At 34.5% G+C, this 21,118-nt stretch overlaps 1 protein-coding gene across 1 annotated transcript in view; it reads left to right on the top strand.

Annotated features, from left to right (window-relative positions):
- The first annotated feature begins 13,598 nt into the window (after positions 1–13,598).
- The window catches only part of LOC145688292 (transforming growth factor-beta receptor-associated protein 1-like), a 90,940-nt gene continuing 83,420 nt past the window's right edge, over positions 13,599–21,118 (top strand). Inside the window, exon 1 of the mRNA XM_081762292.1 lies at positions 13,599–13,808. Coding sequence (XP_081618418.1) covers positions 13,737–13,808 — 72 coding nt within the window. The 5' untranslated portion in view covers positions 13,599–13,736. The remainder of the gene's footprint in view (positions 13,809–21,118) is intronic.

The raw sequence follows: 21,118 nt of genomic DNA, 5'->3' as shown, positions 1-21,118 counted from the left end.
AATAACTCGAAAACGGAGCCACATATTGAGGTGCCATTTCCACATTTAGCAATTGGTCATCAATTACCACATGTCCAAAAGTGTTGACCATCGAGGTCAAAAGTCAAAATATAAAATCTAATAACTCAAAAACGGAGCCACGTATTGATGTGCTTTTTCCATATTTAGTAAAGAGTATGGACTATTTAACATAGCACAGATTACATAAGAGTCGTTCTCTTTTTCAACTCCTATTTTAACATAGCATAGAATACACACACACACACAATAGATATTATTTTCTTTTACGGTGGTAGCTACCCCAACACTCTTGGGTTCGGCAATGACGGAGTTAAATATTAGCCTTTTTAGCAGTGTTTAAAAAAATAACAACACCATTTAACAAGTCTGGTTATTCACACCCACACACATACATGGTTTACGGAGAACTTAATCTCGCGCCAGTGACCATCATCATCATCATACTCTCATAAATGAATAAAGCATAATATCATTAGCATCAATAATGGTGAGTGAGAATTTGTTTAAGAAATCGCGTAGTGAATAACCAGACGCACGACAAGCTAGATATAGGAAACAATAATGTCCACAAATTTGAGATAAATCACCTTGAATACGTCTATTATTCCATGTATAATACAGACGGTTTCGTTTTAAAAACCTTATATGATGTTGTATATAGGAAGGTATACCATAGCTATCGAAATACAATCTCACACGCATATTAGATATATAAACCGCAACCCAATGTTCACCAGACTTATCACTAGAAAGTGTATTTATAATTATGGCTGCTGGAGATGTATGAATAAACAGAGGTAACTCATCTGCAGCATATACACCAATAACATGATTTTTAGGCAGATTTTGTTGTAGTGCCTCATAAAGTTCAATTGTATTTAACATTTTTTAATTAATTAATATATATTTTCTCTGGAAATCAATTTCTAATTCTGAGGAGAATTCACCATAAATAATTGCTGTTACAGGAGATGGCAGTGCTTCTTTAAAATGAACCTCTAAACGTACACTTCCTTGCCGTTGTGGACTAGTATGAAATGCAGCTCTAGCACTAGAATCGGGGGTTATATCAAACACCAGTAGAGTACAACCATTAGGATTATATCATTACGGCAAGTGAAATATCATTAATTACCTTGATTAGAATAATAAATACCTGAACCTGTAAATAACGTGGAATATGCCTGTATATATAGCTTATTATCAAAAACAGGTTGTATTGGTTTGGATGGTACAGGCGTTCCATCAACATACAATGCAAAAAATGACATACTAAAATGTTGAAAATTGAACGGATTTGTCTGATAAGTATCATTGAAAGCAGTATTAGTAACAAACCCAATAATAACATGTTTAGGCACTATGCCTGAAAACAGATCTGGAAGTGTACTACCCATAATTCCTTGTGGCAGAGTTTGTCTTTACCTGCACTTTTGTTATAGGATATTTTATTGTAAATTTAGGATTTTGTAATACTTTATTTTGCGCTATTTTAACTGCTGGTGATACATCAACCTTTTTCACAAGCAATGTTGCATCTGCAATTACAACTTTTCCATCAACATCTGTGTCACCCATTAGACAAAATGCAGGTTTAGCTGGAATTTCTTTAATACGCAGTTGTAAACCATTCAGTAAAAATTTCTCCTGATTAAATATATCAGCATGAATATAACCCAATAATTCAAATGACTGACTTAAAGTAGTGAGAAGAAAACGTTGTTTAAATCCTACATTACCATCGGACACACTGTCCATATGCCCTGCAGTATCTTTAAACCACATTGATATTTGAAGATGCGTTGATTTAGCATTAGCATTATAATGTAGTAGTTTTTCAATATATGATCGATATGGATATGTATGTGAAGAGTAGGAAATAAGTTGATTATTCAAATATAATTGCACTTCACTGAACATTGCATTGAGAAAATCATTTACAGGACCAATTTTCTTATCGGCAGAAGTTAAATTAGAACCATCTCATTTAGTAATTTTACCTTTAATATATAACATTGTGTGCGGTAAGTCCATATAGTCTTCCCCATGACCGTGGACAACAAATTATATTGGTGCATTATCAGATATTGAAGCCACAGGCTTATATGGAACTATTTTATTACCTATAATACTAGTTTGAGTGGGTAAACCAGCAAATAAATCTAATTCTGATTTCACACACTCACACTGCATTTTTGATTTTTTTCTTTTTCTTCCTATTAATATTCACACAAGTTAAAATTTACAATACCGTATTACGTTTGCGAAAATGTAATTTTACACATACACTGCCATATTGGAAAGGAAGTGGATTACCTGTACTATCTCTTAAATCAACAATAATTTGATCAAATTGTTTACGTTGTACGGGGACATAATGATGATTGTCAAAGTATGTACATTATTAATACCATACTCTGTAATATTTGTATTTATAATACGTAACAATGGAGCTATAGTATAGCCTACCATTTGTGGTTCTACAATATCACTGCAAATATACATAAGTGTAGGTATCGATTTTTGTAAATCAGGTGGATAACGAGCATGATGCACAACTGCAATATCTTCTTGTTGTATATGATCAAAACCTAGTATTCTGGCTAGTTCAGGAGATAGACGTACTTCTATAAGCTTCTCCTGGTCATTGCTTACTCTGCTGACTTCAATTCGTTTTACTGATGCTTTAACTTTTAATTGTAAATTTAATATATCACTTTTATGATTAATTTGAGATAGAATATCATCAACATTATAATAGTGTCCTGGTAAGATTTTAGTTATGTTCCAGCTTTTTGTATTCATGAGACGATAATAAATATTATTAGTATATTTGCAAACATCCTGAAATGAATTTGTATAATGTACTTCAACAACTGCTGTCTCCCACTCACCTTTCTCTGGCACAAATGGATGATATAGTTCGGTAGTATAACATGACAAAGTATTTTGTGAAAATACTCCATAGAACTGTTACTTGGTAATGTAAGATAAAAGCTAGTACTCTGTTCCATATTAATCAAAAATATCACTCTCCTTCTTCCTTTTCTTCCTCTTATTATTTTTACCACCAGTTTGTGCAAAATGAACTTTTCTTCGTTTTCTTCTCCTGCCTGATACTTCCAATACTTGATTTATTTTATTTTGAGCTTTAATTTTTAAATTATTTTTAGCTTCTTGCCAACGTGATTTTAAAGCTTTTTTCAATAGGTCTATTATCACCTAATACATCTCCAGCTACATTAATTCCTGTACGTAACAATTCTTTACCAACAGTTTTTTCACCTTGTTTAATTAATGGAAATACACTTCGAAATAAACCACCTAAAAACTTCCAATACCATAGCCTTCTTGATATGGCGCACTCCTATACACGTTATAACCACCTCCTGCTTGATGCGTATAGTATTTAAAGTATGGATCATTCATTTTTTCTATATACACAAATATAACATTAATTTATAATATTGTATTGTGGCTAAATGTTTTTTAAATGTGACACAGGAATCCATGAATTAAAGGAAGGGGGTATCCACGCCAACGAACAAGTACACGTTTACCTTTAACTTTTAAATTTCGTCTATTTCATAAACTTTAGGCAGAGGCACTCCTTGTAATTCCTCTTCGTAAAATGTACCATCAATTACTTCACCATTTAAATCCTCCAACACATAAACCACTTTCTTTTCCTTATGTATCACCTGTTTTATTTTAAATATTTCTACAGTCCACTTTTCTTTGTACCCTTTTTCAAAATGCCGTTTCGCTTTAGTAATGCGTACAGTATCACCTTTTTTTATATTTTGCAATGTTACTATGAGGCATCGGTTTTTTTTTATTCCAAACTTGTTGAAAAGTGTCTTGGTTCACACTGGCGGGTGGTAATTGATGAGCTCTATGTGGTCTAGAATTATATGCCTGAACAAGTTTCGATACCACATCTATGTATCGGTAAGTCTTCTTTGCTGTAAAATATTTCCACATTCGTTCTTTAAGAGTTCGAGTAAAACGTTCCACTACACTTGCCTTAATATCGAGGTTTTGTGTTGTGAAGAATTTAATATTTTTCTTTTTTAAGTATAACTGAAATGGTTTATTAACAAACTCTGTACCTTTATCTGTTTGTAGACGTAAGGGTCTACGACGGGTAGATGCAAATATTTGCTTAAATGCTTTTATAATGTTTTCACCAGTTTTTGTACGTACAGGCACAGCCCATGAATAACGATTAAACAAATCAATCACTGTTAAAGTATACCTGCAACCATCATTATACTTCTGCAGACTTTGCATATCGTTTAAATCAGCTTGCCACTGATCGTCAATATTGAACACTAAATAGGGATTACGTGGAAACTTTTTACGTGCTGGCTTATGCAGTGTATAAGTCGGCTGTTCTTTTACCCACTGTTGCACCTTGTGTAAAGGAATTGATTTTTTCACAGCTCTTCATAATGTCGTAGCAGTTGAAAACGAGGCAGGGTGTGAAGTGTTATAATAAATATCGGACAGCTTCTTCATATTTTATAATCACGCTATCTGCTGACAACTTTACGCTTACGTGGTGGCTCCTCCTCTTCTTCTTCCTCCTGTTTTGGATCAGCAGCAGCAGCAGCAGATGATGTCAACTTACGAATATATTCTATACGCTGTGGGTTATTTATATATTCTAAAGGTATATTGGATTTTGCTAACAGTACAGCAAAGGGTTCCAACCTGTAAGGGGAATATTTTTCTTGCGACACCTAACAAAATCTGATATTAGATCTACTATATTTGCACCAGGAATTAATTTATAATAAATATTAACATTACCATTGTCATCCCAATGAATGTTGGAATTTTGTTTTATTTACGTAATAAAGGTCTTGCTTTACTCAGACAATTTTCGGGGAGAGTAGATAGTATTTCATCGTCCTCCTCCTCCTCCTTAGTACCAATACTAGTTGATGTTGTGGCAGTAGGTTTTTGCACAATGTGTAAATATTTTTATAACACCTCTTTATATCGTATCCATTTTTCTTCAACACTCATATTTTTAGTATTTAAAATATTTTTCATCTCATCATCTAAATTAGATATAGTTTGATATTGGTGCAATTTTTCAGGCGAAATTAAAACAAGTTTCTGTGCATGCTGCATAATTATTTAACTAAACTAGATAGTATACCTCCAATAATAGGTGCAAGCAATGCAGTAAGAAACCCACCTTTTTGTACAATTATTCGTTTTTTCTTTTGTTTTAATGACGGACCTTTTTCACTAAATACCTCAATTCCTTTTTATATCTTTTTAATTTATTTTTCTCTTTTTTATTTAACGGAACATTTCCCTGTAATACGTTATAGGAACATTCACAAATAGAGCGAATTAATTCGGGATCAGCATTTTGTAAAATTGCTTTACGTACTTTAGGTTTTGCCTTTGCTAAAAGTTTTAGTTAATGCGCACTCTCTTTGCTAATCATTTTTATTTATTTGTACCTATTATACTAAAATTGAATATTAAAATATAAAAGTTATTGAGATTATTTTTTTACTGGTACATAAACATAATTGTAAGAATCTGAGGGGAAAATTTTTGTTCGAACACGATGTTCGTCATGAATGCCCTGTTTTAAATCAAAATCCAAATAACTATGAGTATCTCGAGTTGCGTCCTGATAGGCCTCCTGCACAAATTTTGTTACCAGGATATTATTGGCGTGCTAGATAATTAATTTGAGCCTGGTCTCTGGGATTTTTAAAACATATAATATAATGGCAATTTAATGATATGTCTCGGATACCTTTAGCTTGGTGAAAAATATTTTGCGTTATAAAAATAACACTTAAATTTCGGTGGTGGCTACCTTTAGTAAAAAAAGTCAACGATTCGTGTATCACACTCTCACATTAAATCATCAATAATTACAAGATGTGGGCCAGCTTGTGCTGAAAAATCATCTATTTTGGGGACCCCTTCTTTAAATGTACAACGTGAGGATAGAGTTTCATACAGAGGTTGCCACTCACCATAACACCATACTATATTTTTCCATTTTTCGGCATAATGTTTTAAAAACTCTTTTACCACACCCAGTGGGACCAGCTGTAATACAAGTAAATAGATGTTGAAACTCCATATTCTAATACACCACAAAATAATTATGAATATAATAACATATTATTATTATTACGATTCAAAAATGTGAATACTTCTAGTGCAATACGTTCAGACGGTAGATTGGTAGTAGTAGTAGTAGTAGTAAATTCTGGAATGGTTGTAGTAGTAGTAGTAGTACTCTCTTTCATACATGTTTGAACATACTTTGTTACATCTATACATAATTGAGAAAAGTAATTATGGCCTGCTAAATGCATGGCAAATAAAGCTGGAGTTTTCTCCATGTATAAACACAAAAATTTACCTGACCATTACTATCGTCATCTGACGAGAGAATAAAACACTGACGAATACCTTTAAGAGTATCTGACAATGATATTTCCTAATTTTTACTAACGGAAAATTGTGTAGGCAATGAAGAATTTGTAACAGCATTAAAGTAGTTTTCAATATATAAATAATATGACAGAAAAGTATACCACTCATCAGGTGAAAGACGAATACGATCATAGTAATTATGTAAAGTGATAATAACAGAAAATTCTCCCCCATCATCGTATGCTAGACCAACACATATCTCGATTTCATTAAAATAATAATAATGATTTAAAATTTGATTATCCATTTTTTTACTCACCACTCTCTCTCTACTTAATTAAAAACTTTCGTTTCTACTAATACTGTATTTACCCTATTCGTTTTCTTTTATACCCGTATGGAAGTGTGTCAAAATTTTCTATTCGTTTCCTTTTACTAGCAGTAACCTGATAGATTTTATGCGCCTCAGGCTTAGTAATCAATTTATAATCTTTGACCGAGTACAATTTGTCGACCGAGAGGAACGCTAATAGAAGGTGAATTATTTAAAATCATATCTTTCATCTGTTCAAAGTTAACATATTTTAATGTTTTATTATTCAGTGTGATTCCCTTGATTTAACATATTGTCTTTGTTTTACCATTAAGAATGTTAACAACGGTATAGCCGTAACATTTGGGACCACCAGCACAAAAATTCTTCGATATATGCATCCGGACCATATTCTGCTAACTCATTCTTTCATTCCCCTAAATACACTCCAATTTTTAACTGTGGCTCACAAGGTGATTGAGTGTAAATAATACTGTCGGTATCATAATATAACACACGCTCGACAAGTAAATCCATATAACGAAATAACTCGAGGAGTGCGTGTGTCGTGGTGTATGTGGTGATTATCACGTTAATATTTTTAAAAGGAGCAATAACGCTCTCATTAACACTCCAGTTGAGCATACGGATTTTGTCGCCGATTGGAATTCATGATTTAACTTCAATATTCGGATTTGTTAATTTATCGAAATACTCCTCGGGAGTTTTAATGATAATGATTTGCTCCATGTTTTCTCTTTTGTGCGAACTTACCCCACAGGCCGTTTAACCTCAGCTTTGAAATTCGTTTCTTAGGTTTGTTGCACATAATCTTTTCTCGGTCTGATTGGATACTCTCTTTCTCATAATACTTGTGTATGAACTGGTCTTTGTGTTGTTCAGTGACGCATCCTGCAGGCCAACCGTTACATTCAGTCTTGATCTTCATAAAACAGGTTAATGTAGAGGTCATAAACCGTCCTCTTTCTTTTCAGCGTCATTCATTACAACCTCATAGCTCCATACCTCATGTTTTTCGAGCACTCTGTATCCTTTCTCAACAGCTACCCGCACTTCGTCTACAACCCATACTCCAGTCAAAGCTCTCTCCTCATCCGAATGCGTGTTCTTTTTCATTAAGAGTGTCCGCGCATGTTCGGCATAAGGGGAATAATAACTTTTCACCACTCCCATAGGGCAGCACTGGGTGGTAGAGATTGTCCGGGGCTAATACCGTGCACTTTATTATTCCCTAAATTCCGAAACATCAGGACACTCGTCATCTCCCAAATAAATTTTCGGATGACCCACAGGATAATTTTTCACTTTACAACAATAAGGATAAAGGGAGATTATATCGGTATACATGATACGTTCTCCCTCTTTCACCTTTTTGTAAAGTTTCATGGCGTCGACCCTGCCACCATACAGGGCATCCCGCGGATGAATTGGGCATTTCTTAGCCATGCGTTGGTTTTTTTACAAATATATTCACTGTCGGGTGTTCTTTTAAAGAGTCGTTCTCTTTTTCAACTCCTATTTTAACATAGCATAGAATACACACACACACACAATAGAGATTATTTTGTTTTACGGTGGTAGCTACCCCAACACTCTTGGGTTAGGAAATGGCGGTCAATACTTTTTGGTCATTTGGTGGTTGATGACCAAAACAGCACCTCAATATGTGGCTCCGTTTTCGAGTTATTAGGTTTTAAGTATTTTGACCTTTGACCTTTGGGACATGTGGTGGTTGATGATGTGGAAAGGCACCTCAATATGTAGCTCCGCTTTCGAGTTATTAGGTTTAAAGTATTTTGACCTTTGACCTCGATGGTCGGTATTTTTGGAACATGTAGTTTTTGGTGAGTGGAAACACCACCTCAATATGCGGCTTCGTTGACATGTAGAAACAGCACCTCAATACGTGGCTCCGTTTTCAAGTCATTAGGTTTTAAGTATTTTGACCTTTGACCCTTGGGACATGTGGTGGTTGATGATGTGGAAACGGCACTTCAATATGTGGCTCCGTTTTCGAGTTATTAGGTTTTAAGTATTTTTACCTTTGACCTCCATGGTCGGTATTTTTGGAACATGTAGTTTTTGGTGAGTGGAAACACCACCTCAATATGCGGCTTCGTTGACATGTAGAAACAGCACCTCAATATGTGGCTCCGTTTTCAAGTCATTAGGTTTTAAGTATTTTGACCTTTGACCCTTGGGACATGTGGTGGTTGATGATGTGGAAACGGCACTTCAATATGTGGCTCCGTTTTCGAGTTATTAGGTTTTAAGTAGTTTTACCTTTGACCTCCATGGTCGGTATTTTTGGAATATGTAGTTGTTGGTGAGTTTAAACACCACCTCAATATGCCGCTTCGTTGACAAGTGATTGGAAAAAATGAAATGAAATCTTTAAGTTTAACGTCCCACGATTATGCCGGTTAGGCTAAAGGAGACGATGATAATGAGAAATGAGTGAAAAATGGTGCAATGAAGAAAGTGGGAGGAAACGGGAGAACCCCGAGAAAACCCACGAGCACGGTGTTTGTCCACCACAAAGTCCACACGGCGCGAGCTGGGATCGAACCAGGGACCCCAAGCACCGGAGGTGAACGCTCCACCATTGAGCCACCGCGCCCCCAGGATTAGTAGCATAAAATTATTACAAGAGCTATACAATGATTAAAATAAATAAGTGCATATGAGAAAGGTCTGTACTGTGTTTACACAGTACAAAAATGCTGTATTTTTATTTTACAAGTGAGCGTTACAAGTCTTAAAGCATTACAACTGATATTGGAGCTCGCATCACTGAGAACATCATCCTGTTCTCACTACTCTTGCTTGCGCATTTATTTAACATCGCTGATGCGCCTGTTTCCTACGGACATCCCCTGTACTGCAGCGCGTCTCCATCAGCTTGGCCTTGCCCTGACTCGGTTAGATAGCATTCGTGGGGTTTAGAGGCCTCATAGTACAAGTTAGTTTGTGTTATTGCAGTAGCTTTTATGCCATATGTCCAGATGTGTACTTATACGTATATTGTGAAAGTATTTTAATTTATTTACAATTACTTCTGGTGGTCCCCTTGAATTTCATCTTTGTTAAATGGGATAGTGTCATGTCGTCCAGCGCAAATCTTTTGGAGGACTATAAGAAGAGTGTTAGTGAAGAGTTTTAATTGTTCCACACAATTCTTCCGTGTGCCGTACTTAACCTTTACCTTGCACGGCTTCTATATACATAAAATATAGAAAAATATATTTCTTCATTTCTGTTTGAGAACTTTCATTCTTCTCATGCTTGGACTTCATTCCATATTATCTAGATACAAAGGAACGCAAATTTTACGTTTTATTTTGTGGTGACAAGAATAGCACTTAGAATTAATTGTAGCATTTTAGTCTACGAATTTTGTAAAGAGAGGTATGGAATGAGATTCCTTCTTTATATTTTTTTTTACCACTATATCTTTGTACCGATGGTACAATTGGAGTTCATATGTGGATTAAAGTTTGATTATGTCTTGTCAATACTGATGTTCACTCAGTGTTGCCAATTTGGGGGAAACGTCGCTAAATCTGGGTTACTCGACTTCCAGGATGCATATTTGCGGATCCCAAACGTTTCAGATATCCTCTGATCTGATTGGCCGATACAGATACGATATCACGAGTCATGATCTACATATAGCACAAAGTAAGGAGCAATTATTGTCTGCTCTGGTAGCCGAGTGGGCTAGTGTAACATGCTAGTAAGGAAAGTCGTTTTTCGCGTGGGTTCAACTCCTGCCCACGGAGTTTTTTTTACTATTTTTAAAATTTTTATAACACTTCTTTTGTTAAATTAAGATTAAAAATAATATTCAAAAAGTGATTTAACGATTATTTTTTAAAATTTTCATTAAACTTCTTTCATTAAAATAAGTTTGCCCTTGTACTATATAGATCCACAGCTAATGTAGTAGTAGTAGTCAGTGGCGGCGATTGGACGTTAAAAGTGGGGGGGGGGGCAAGACATGATTTGAATATTTGTATATCAATGTTAGTTTTCCTGGTTGTTTCTAACACTTTGTTGGACGAAAAGTTCTATAACTAATATGATACTATCTTTTTCAGTTAAAATACCGTATATCGTGTTTCATATTTAATTAAGTAAATTGACAAGAGGAACGCACATTAGTTACTAACCCTTGATTCCTTGCTCGTGAACATCTTAAAATTCTGTCTGGAAAATTGTGTGATCAGATTATTTAATAACATATTTGCAAAACAAATAAATAGAAAGGATATTATTAATCATACTAATGAATAATGAGGCTTGTTTTGTAGAAGTTATATTGAAACTGGGGATTAATAAACAACTTACATTTTTAATTCCACACTTGCCATTAAATGTATGTTATTATTCTTAGAAAATGAAAGACTGTAAATACTACAAGCATATGCTACGACGCAATTGTAATATTAATTCCTTTGAATTGCAGTTCCTGTAGCTGCCATGAGAAGACAAATAACCAATACCCACTTACGCAACGACAAATATTATGTGCTAACATTTTTTTCTATGAACCAGTAATATATGCAAAAACTTTATATTTCCAAATGAAACTATATACATTAACCATTTTAAATTATGGCTTTTTAAAGGTAAATTATTGAATTCAGCCAATCAACTATAGCATCATCCCTATTTATCCTAGTATAATGCTTTGTACCTCATTTTCTTCAGAATAGAACAAACTTTCAAACGGCTTCATTTACGTTTTCCTATCATGTCCCTAAGGCGGGAAATTTTGAAGAAAATCTGGATTTTTCCCTGATTTTTTCAAACTTTGATCCCCTCTGGACTCCCTATGTTAACGCACAGATCTCAAAATCAACTGAAAAATATGAAGGGGTGTACTAGATGTGTATAAAAAAAAATTCAAGCTTCAATCTTGAAAACTAAGTGCGGGAAAATGTTTACCAATGAGTTAAGAACATTCCCGCAATGCCCCAGATGTCCTAGATGTAATATAAAATTTTCCTGAGACATCCCTATTTATCCTATGATCATTGTTAGTACATCATTCCCTTCAGAATAGAACACACTTTCAAATGGTATACACCTACCACTCACATGTCTCCATCCTGTACCTGAGGTGGGAAAATCATGAAAAAATGGATTATTTGTTTGAAAAATATTCCTTCTTTGTACTTTTTTGCCCCTCTGTGCCCCCCTGTTTTAACGCAGAGATCTGAAACAAATCTGAAAAATACAAAGGGATGTACTAAATGTGTGTGCAAAATTTCAATCTTCTAGGTACAAAAGTAAGCCCGCCAAAAATAATATATCTACAATACTCCAGATTCCCGTATAAAAAAGGATCTCAGGTAAAAATTTCATGAGATATCCTTATTTATACTAGGATCATGTTTCGTACCTAATTCCTTTTAGAACAGAACAGCCTTTCACACGGTACCATTCACATGTCCCATCATGTATTTGAGGAGAGAAAATCGCGAAAAAAGGGATCTTTGATAAAAATATATCCTTTTTTTTTTTACCTTTTTGCCCCTCTGGACCTCCCTGTTTTATCACAGAAATCGGAAAAGAATCTGAAAAATAATAAGGGGTGCACTGAATGTGTGTGCAAAATTTCAATCTTCTAGGTGCAAAAGTAAGCCCTGCAAAAAATAATAAAAAAGTCATATCAATTTTTTTAGTTATGACGTCATCACACTCTACGTCTTCACTGAGAAAGGCGCGAAAGCATATGTAATGTGTTCTACAATGCCTTCCAGGCTTGATTAAAAAAAAAACAGAAGCAAAAAAAATTTTTGGGTACTTTTTAAAATCGAATAATGAATATTCTAGCCTTTCACCGAAAAATAGATGATATAATTTAAAAGAGTTACGTGGTCACTTCAAAAAAGTGGGGGGTAACTGTCCCCTCTTGCCCCCCCTAATCGCTGCCCATGGTAGTAGTAGTAGTAGTAGTAGTAGTAGTAGTAGGAACGGGGTAGAAGCCCTGCATGGGTTGTTTGGGTTCTCTTCTCGACATCAAATTGGCAAGAATGCTGAAACGTTTGGGATCGGCAAAAATGCTTCCAGGCTAGCAACAAAAACTCATTTTTCCGATTGGCGACTTTTCTGGTGATTTTTAAATGACGATTTAGCTACTTACTTACAAATTTAGCGACTTTTTGCTGCAAATAACCTGTTTATCTGTAGAGAAGCATTATTAGTTCAAAACAGTTTCTTAATGTTTTTTTCTTTCTTTTTGTTTGTTTTAATCAACGCAAGTGATGAAAAGTTTGGAAATAAAATGTATAACCCCCCACAATCCTGCATTGTTATCTGTTACAATTGCCATCTAACGGAGAACAATTACAAACTTGATGCCCTTTAGTTCGCAGAGCTTCCGTTGAGAGACACAAGTAATACAGCATTACCGATAGCAACAAGATTCACTATAGATGCGTGAATAAAAGCGAAGTGGATGTTTGTTATATTTGTCCTTTGGGATCTTTTAATTGTTCTACACTTTTTCTATAAACAAATTGCATAATGTAAGTACTGTAGTGTTAATTATTTCGGTACAATTATGACTCCAAAATATGAACAAAAGTACCCGAAACAATGTGAAATGATCCCTGAATTCAAGGATTAGTTGGGCCCTGTTGATAAAGATGTGAGTACAACATATTGTTTACTTTTACATCTACAACTTTAAAACAATGCTTATAGACAACAGATTTCACCAATAACTTTTTAAAACGACTTTTCACCCAAAATTAGAGTCTTTTCACATCTCATTTAGCGATATTTTGTGTCAACATTTTGGCAACACTGTGCTCACTGTTTGGGTGTCATGTCTGCCCTCATGAAAGCGGGGCGGGAGGTTAAGTGAATGATAATGGGCAATTTTTATAGTTTATAAAAGAATCTGAAGTCGTTTATTTGCCCAAAATTTTCAGCAATTAAAAACACAATGAGCGTGAAGGCATTTGAATTTGCCCCAGTGTTGGAAACATTGCAGTTAACGGGAGAAAAAACTCATAGGGTAATTTGAAAGTGACAAGTATCAGTGAAACCTGTTTTTAACTTTTAGTTTATTTTTCATGTACAAATTTAGTAGGATATATTAATGACAACTCAAAACAAATAAAGGAGGAGGAGGGAAGATAAATTATATTCTAAGTTACTTTGAATGATGATTCTTCGATAGGTTTGAGGTTGTCTAATAAATATAAGCTTACTTCAGCATCCAATATTTAATTCGTGGTCATTCATAATACCTATATTCATTGAGAGTATTCTATTCTGGTATAGTATAATTTTAGGTAAGGCAAACTCATTTGTAGAATCACTTTACATACTGCTTGTGGTAGATATTAAGAATACGGAACACACTTTTAGGGTTAATTCCGTTAAACACTGCCACAAACAATATGGTAAACTAAACAAACTAAGCTAACCTAATCAAAACTAGACCAAACGTATGTTTTATAAGCAGGCGGAGGTTAACGGAATTTATACCACTTTCCATAACAGTGAAATATTCTATTCATTCCTTCGTGTAGATGGTACAGTAATTTGTACAGTCGTCTGTTTCTGACACATGCTGATGTACCACTTGGAACAGGTGAACTTCAGAGGATGCTGCATAAAAACAGAGTTTACAATTTTTCAATAATTGTTAATGCTTTCTAATTTTTTTTCGCCTACGTATGCATTATTTACGTATTTGTAATCCCCGTACAAATTTAAATGCCATGAACAGTATTCCTGCATATTTATATATCATGGATAATGTACCTACAAACACATTCCATTAAAAGAATTACTTGTGAGGGAAACCCATAGCAACCTATGCTATGTAGTCAGTACGAGCAGACATACTCCGGGTCAAGACAATGTAAAACTGGAATGTTTTCGCGATAATGTAAGGATACGTTCGTACAAAGAAGGCACTTAAATAACTGTCGGTATAGAGGAAGACATGCGAAAAATACGCATAACCTGTCTTAAGTAGTGATTAGAGTATGCCTTTGTATTACAGTGCGTAGTAATGACAGATCACTTACATATTCTCCACGGGTACGTGACGTTTGGGCGCCGCCGTTTGGGCGCGGATGTTTGGGCCCCGCCGTTTGGACACTGGACGTTTGGGCGCGAAGCCATTTGGGCGCCAGACGTTTGGGCGCGAGTTAAATTAAAAAGTCATTATGTTAGGCGCTGAGTACTAAGTTCGAATCAAGATATCACAAGGTGTCTACTGTAGTGGAAGTCCTTGAATTATACTGGATTTTGTTTTAACAATTAAATTTTGTAAATTTAAGTTTCAACCAAAGTTAAGTGTGCTTTTTATTTGATAACTTTTCAAGCCAAAGGTAAGTAGACCAGACTAGATATGATTGACTGCATTACGTACATAGTGAGCCTATTCCATTAAAAAACTTAAAGCAGGACTTCTACTGTAGTTATGTTAAGTTTGTTAAGTTAAGTTTTGATTTTTATATCGGAATGTTAATTAAAAAAAATGATACCAGAAATATGGCATACTACAGTTCCTAAACTCAATGTCTTAGACACCCTGTATTAACATCTTTCCCTCAACTCGATTAGGATTTATGATTATTAGATTTCTGGGCTCTCGGCATCTAAGGCCATTTAGCCCGTCACGTTTGAGGGGGCACACTATCCGGGGAAAGTGAAGGAAGAAAGGATTGGGGAAGGAAGGAAGAGGTCTGAACCTATAAGTTAGGTATCACCCCGGCATTTGCCTGGTGTGAATGAGGAAAACCTCATTCAGGGTGGCTGGCCTGAAAATGCTTTTACACTTTTTCGACCGAGTGCCCCTACCGGGAGTCGAACCTGGGACCGCTCGCACTGAAGGCGAGAGCGTTAGCGACTACGTTACGCGGGGCCACTTCTCTCAACTCGAGTGCGCGGAAATCTTTTATTGGTAGTTCTTTATTGGACTTAAGGAAGAGAAGAGTTTGGCAAACGTAATACGAAAGAAAACAAATTTTAATATTCATAAGTATGTAATTATTAACTTTTTTAAAAAATACAAAAATTAGATCAACATTAGATCAGAAGTACAAGAATCGTGAACAAGCGAAAAATCAATCCATGACGAGATTAGGCAACAAATGCTACAAACGCATTAAACTACTTAATTTAGATGAATAAATAAGATAGAGATAGAAAATAGATAAATGAGGTGAGATAAAGATAGAAGTGTAGAAAATGTATATATCTTGATTCGCGCTTAGTTTTCAGTGCCTAGCTTGCTTTATATTTCGTAAATTGTGATTTTTACTATGTACCTCGCGCCCAAACGTCTGGCGCCTAAACGGCTTCGCGCCCAAACGTCCGGCGCCCAAACGGCAGCGCCGAAACGTCCGCGCCCAAATGGTGGCGCCCAAACGTCCTGTCCCGTTCTCCACTGTCTTATATATTATTCTTCCCTTGTGAATTAACATGTTCTACCTGTAAATTTTTAAAGATGTTCGCTTACCCTTAATCTCCATCTTGCTTTATCTGTATTTCCAGTTATAGTAATTTTGGGTATAATTCTGCGCTATTTAAAGAGATGGCGTACATTGAGCGCTGAACTATATTGAAATCACTACACACAGTAATTTTGAAGGGTCGATAGCATGACAACTAGTGTGCAATAATATAGTACAGCTATTTCTTTTTTTTTTAAAGGGACAGCTTTACCTTTAACTCGTTTATATTAAGGGCTTTGTGAGGCAAGGTTGGTTTCATACTAAGAAAATATGAACTTTTATTTATTTAGAATGTACACATAATTGGTTAAACTATACTCTTGTTTACACAAGTTTCTCTTCATTGGCTGGAAATAAGGACGCAAAGACCAGGACTGAGGATAGATTTGTTTTAAACTGTTACTAAGATATATTCCTTGTGAGAACAAGTACAATAAGTTAGAAACTGAGATACGAACAACTGAGCTCTTGAATTTAAATACACGAAGGTTACTGTATGGTAACCGGTTCTCTTTCACATAAAATATCTAGTAAGTGATAAAATGGATTGTGAATCAACACAGCTCTATGCAGATGTAGTTTATATTGCTAGATAGTTGGATCTCATGAAAAATTGTAGTTCTATAGAAATTCGTCGTGATATGTTTATTATTATTATTATTATTATTATTATTATTATTATTATTATTATTTAAGTATTCCTGTTATATTACTGGATACTAAGTCCAGCGCAAACACCTTTTAAAGGAGTTTGGTATCACAACCACTTTCCTAAATGTCATTATACGCGTTACGATTTTGCCTTTTCTAGGTAATCTCGTACAAATTAGTATCTTTACCCACCTGAAAGAGCGAAGTCAGACTAATGCAAAACACTTATTCTGAACTATTACTTTTCATGACGAAGCGGATAATACATGTAGTCCCGAATACCTTACTAGGTTATAAAGCCAATTATGTAATTCAGGCTCCACTGTAAGTTGTACCTTTGCTTTTTAACGTAACCTGCGTGCTAAAAACGACGTTAATCAATCAGCTAATTCACAACATTAATTACGCTCCAATTACGTTACGGTTACAGTATGTTCTTTGATGTTACGCTGATTTCAATGTGACGGAATCCAGTGGGAAATAGCTTTACTTTGAGTCATTCTTTTATATTTGTTTTTAGGATATTGAGGTGTCACCATCTCTCAGACAGCTTCTGGTCGATCGTCAGAATTTCATGCACATGTTGTTGTAACATGAAGCGAGGAACTTTCTTGTATATTTGAACTTATGACAGTTGCTTAGTAATATTTCACACTTGACTATTACCATACTTGTTCGTAATTGAGTACAATATGTTCTCTAGTTGAGATGATATAGTACACTATGCACTATTTTTGATAATATGAAAGAACTGGAGGTATTTACATTTACATAATATATATATAACAGCTCACGGAAGGTGGTGTATGTAAACTTTCCACGCCAGATATTAATATACTGGAACCATTCTATTTCTTATCCTGAAACTAAACAAAGAGGAGCATGAGTCAGCATTGTACAGCACCTGCTGTGAGCTGCATTATATAATCGCGTTATATAAATGTGCTATTTTGAAATCCGACTTTTTGGAATTCAAAACCCTTAATATTAGAGTGCTCCAGCTTTATTTCTTAACTTTAAGAGCCAAAAATGTAGCATCCATTTTTACAACCGACATGAGAATTCAATTGATTTAGTGTTCTGGGAGTAATATAATTTTAATTACTGTGGAATATTATGTAAATGAATGAATTTGGTTACACGTGTTAACGCCTTCGGTCCCAGACTACCAACTTACCAACCTTTTAAAACCATCCTTCAATTATTTGTATGCTGCATCATTTGAAATCATACTTTTCAATTTACTTTTCAGAATTTGAATTTGTTTATTGTTTTACAAGAAAATTCTATGTCCACGTTTGTGCACATTGGTTCAGTAACAAGCAATTGCATATTTAAATATTTGTGAACAATTATGATACATTTTATTCCGTTTCTTGCTATACTACACCTTTCTTTGACTTATTGCATTGCTGTGATACAATAAAACAACAGCTACATTTATATACTCAAAATAGCATGAACGGAATACTGTACTATTTTATTTAGTAATGTTTTCTTTACATTTTTCTCCTTTCTTGAGAACATAACATGACATCAAATTGTTTGTTGTGTTTCTGAATATCCATTTTCTTATTTTTGTGGAACAAAAGCAATTTTCACCTCTACTTTTCAAAAACAAGCATATAGTCAATGTTTTCGTTCTTTTCATTCTTAGGAGAGCTAATCACAGAAGATGTTTTAAATTTGCTTTAGGATCAGATATCAACGATTCAAATAATCCAGATTTTAGGGATGATGACTCCAATAACTCTAGCAGTGAAGATAGCAATGGTGATGTTGTAAGAGACGAAAATGGTAAACAATAAATGTACTCGTTATCTATTCTAAAGAATTGAATTATCTACACAAAGTTATTTGACCAATCACAAGTTTGTTTATTTAGAAGATGTCGCACTATAGATAATTGAAGTGGCCACATTTTGAAATGGCCCTCCGTCGTTTATTTGGATTGTACAATTTTTTTTCTTGGTTGAACAAAATTCTGAGGTAGTTAAAATTCAAATTAGAACGTGTTGCACTACAACTAAATGGACCCACATCTGATTGGCCAAATAACCTCGTGTATGTAATTTAGTTCTTTAGAACAGATAACGAGTACAACAATTTATTGCTTGCCATTCTCCCCTGTTGCAACACCGCCATCGTTATCTTTACTGCTAGAGTTACTGGAGTCATTATCCATAAAATCTGGATCGTCGATATCTGTATCCTAAAGCAAATCTAGAATATATTCTGTCGTTAGCTCTCCGAAGAATGAAAAGAACGAAACCATTGACTATATGCTTGCAGTATTTGTTATATCAATGATTAGCACAAATAGTGGAAATTATTTTAGTTACAAATTCTCCTATACTCTCTAATAATGAAAATGAAATAATGCTATCGTTAAAAATAGATATTTTACTTCTTTCAATGCATTTATATCGTGTTTTGTTTCCAACATGTACAATTTTGTAGCAAAACAAACCTAAAAATGTATACGAAAGAATGTAGAGAAACAAATTATCTAATATAAAACCAGTGTACACAATTGTGGACATTAAAAAATAAGTTTTCATTATTTTTTGTTCTCCAGAGATAAAGCGAAGCTAATAGTCGCCAACAAGTCTCTGAAACTTTAATTGCTTATCACAAAAATACCTTGATTGTAGCAATAATATATTTGGGCGAAAATGATACTTGCTTTTCCAACTTACAAAAGTCTGTGTTCCACCAAGACCTGCCATCTAAAAACAATTGAAAGGTAGTTGCCACTTGCACTCGAGCTTACCGGAAAAAATCTATGTGGTGTTCAGACGTCCACGCGTGTGTACGACAGGAATTAATTGAGCAGATTTAACGAAACGATCAGGAAAAATATATCAATTTGTGTGCACAAATGTGCACATAGGGACCAAAGGGGTTAAAGTACGTAATTGATCAGTTAGAATTGCTATAATAAAATAATAGCCCTACTTATTTTACGCGTTCATTCACAATAAAATAAAACCGCTTATAAAGTAAATGATATTACAAACACATTGGAAAAGGAGTATAAAGTATTTCTTTATATATTTATTTGATAATGGAGGGTGTAAAAAAGTACGAATGACGCTTTCCATAAACACGACGATGCAAGAGATTTGCAACTTGGAAGCACGACAAAATAATAATAATAAAAGAGTGCTGAGATTTGTTTGATTATTAGTTTTTATTCAGATTGTAGCGGTTGCCACCCTTATACAATCGAGCAGTGATCACTTTAATTTGAAGGCCAAGAGAAAAGGAAAATTATTTTAGCAAAGCCACTCAATTTCCAGGTGTGAACTTAATTTTGAAGATACTTTTACATTAGGTCATGAGCAGAAAGTCTGCTACTGAAACTTAAATTATATCAGTTTTAGGAGTCATCGTATTGTGTGTGAAAAGGCTGAATAAAAAAATCCACAAGTCCTCTTTATATTATCGTTTACTTTTCGGTTTTGTTGTATTAAACAATTAAGTATGTACAGTATGCAAGGTAATTTTCTAACATTTTCAACTCACACATTTATAATACCATACATTCAGGATATATTCCAAACATATATAAAGATTTTACTTTTTTTGGCAGTTGAATGCTGCTGTGTTTTATTTGTTGCAAGATTTCATTTTTACCTAACTTTTCTTTTGTCATACCGATTTTTGAAAATTGTAAATAGAAGTTTTGGTTTTGTTAACTTTTGTATGTTCGTGTCTGAGCTGGAAACTTTTCACGAGTCCAGAATCTTTGAAATGTACTCTAGAAATAAGTGCATATTTCTGTGAACAGACATGTATGTAATTATGGAAACAATGGAGGACCAAAGATAAAGTTTGGTTGGTCTGAGCTTGAAAGTTGCATGGTTTTTGTAATTCACATGTATGAACTTAATGTGCTAGTAAAAAATTTGAGCGCGATTCTAGCACTTAATCTTTCCTGCCTCCTGAAAGTGTCAGTTGCTTCCATCTTATGATTACAGAATATATACTGAATATTTCTGGATCCAAGACGGTTGTTTTTACGTGAATTTCGTGCCCAAGAATATGGGTCGTTTTACTTTCGCGACATATAATGTGGAGGTTTTCGTTACTGAACAGAATCAAAAGCTTTCATTAAGCTCTAACTTCACCATCTACCTCACCTACGCTTTAAACTTGAACGTTCGGAGACTCAGTAGATTTTTCAAGTAAGGAAGGT

Source organism: Thermobia domestica, chromosome 6 (assembly GCF_964235325.1).
Source record: "Thermobia domestica chromosome 6, izTheDome1.hap1.1, whole genome shotgun sequence".
NCBI classification, from domain to species: Eukaryota; Metazoa; Arthropoda; class Insecta; order Zygentoma; family Lepismatidae; genus Thermobia; species Thermobia domestica.
The sequence above is the reverse complement of the archived record's forward strand: the minus strand, read 5'-3'. Positions and strand labels throughout refer to the sequence as shown.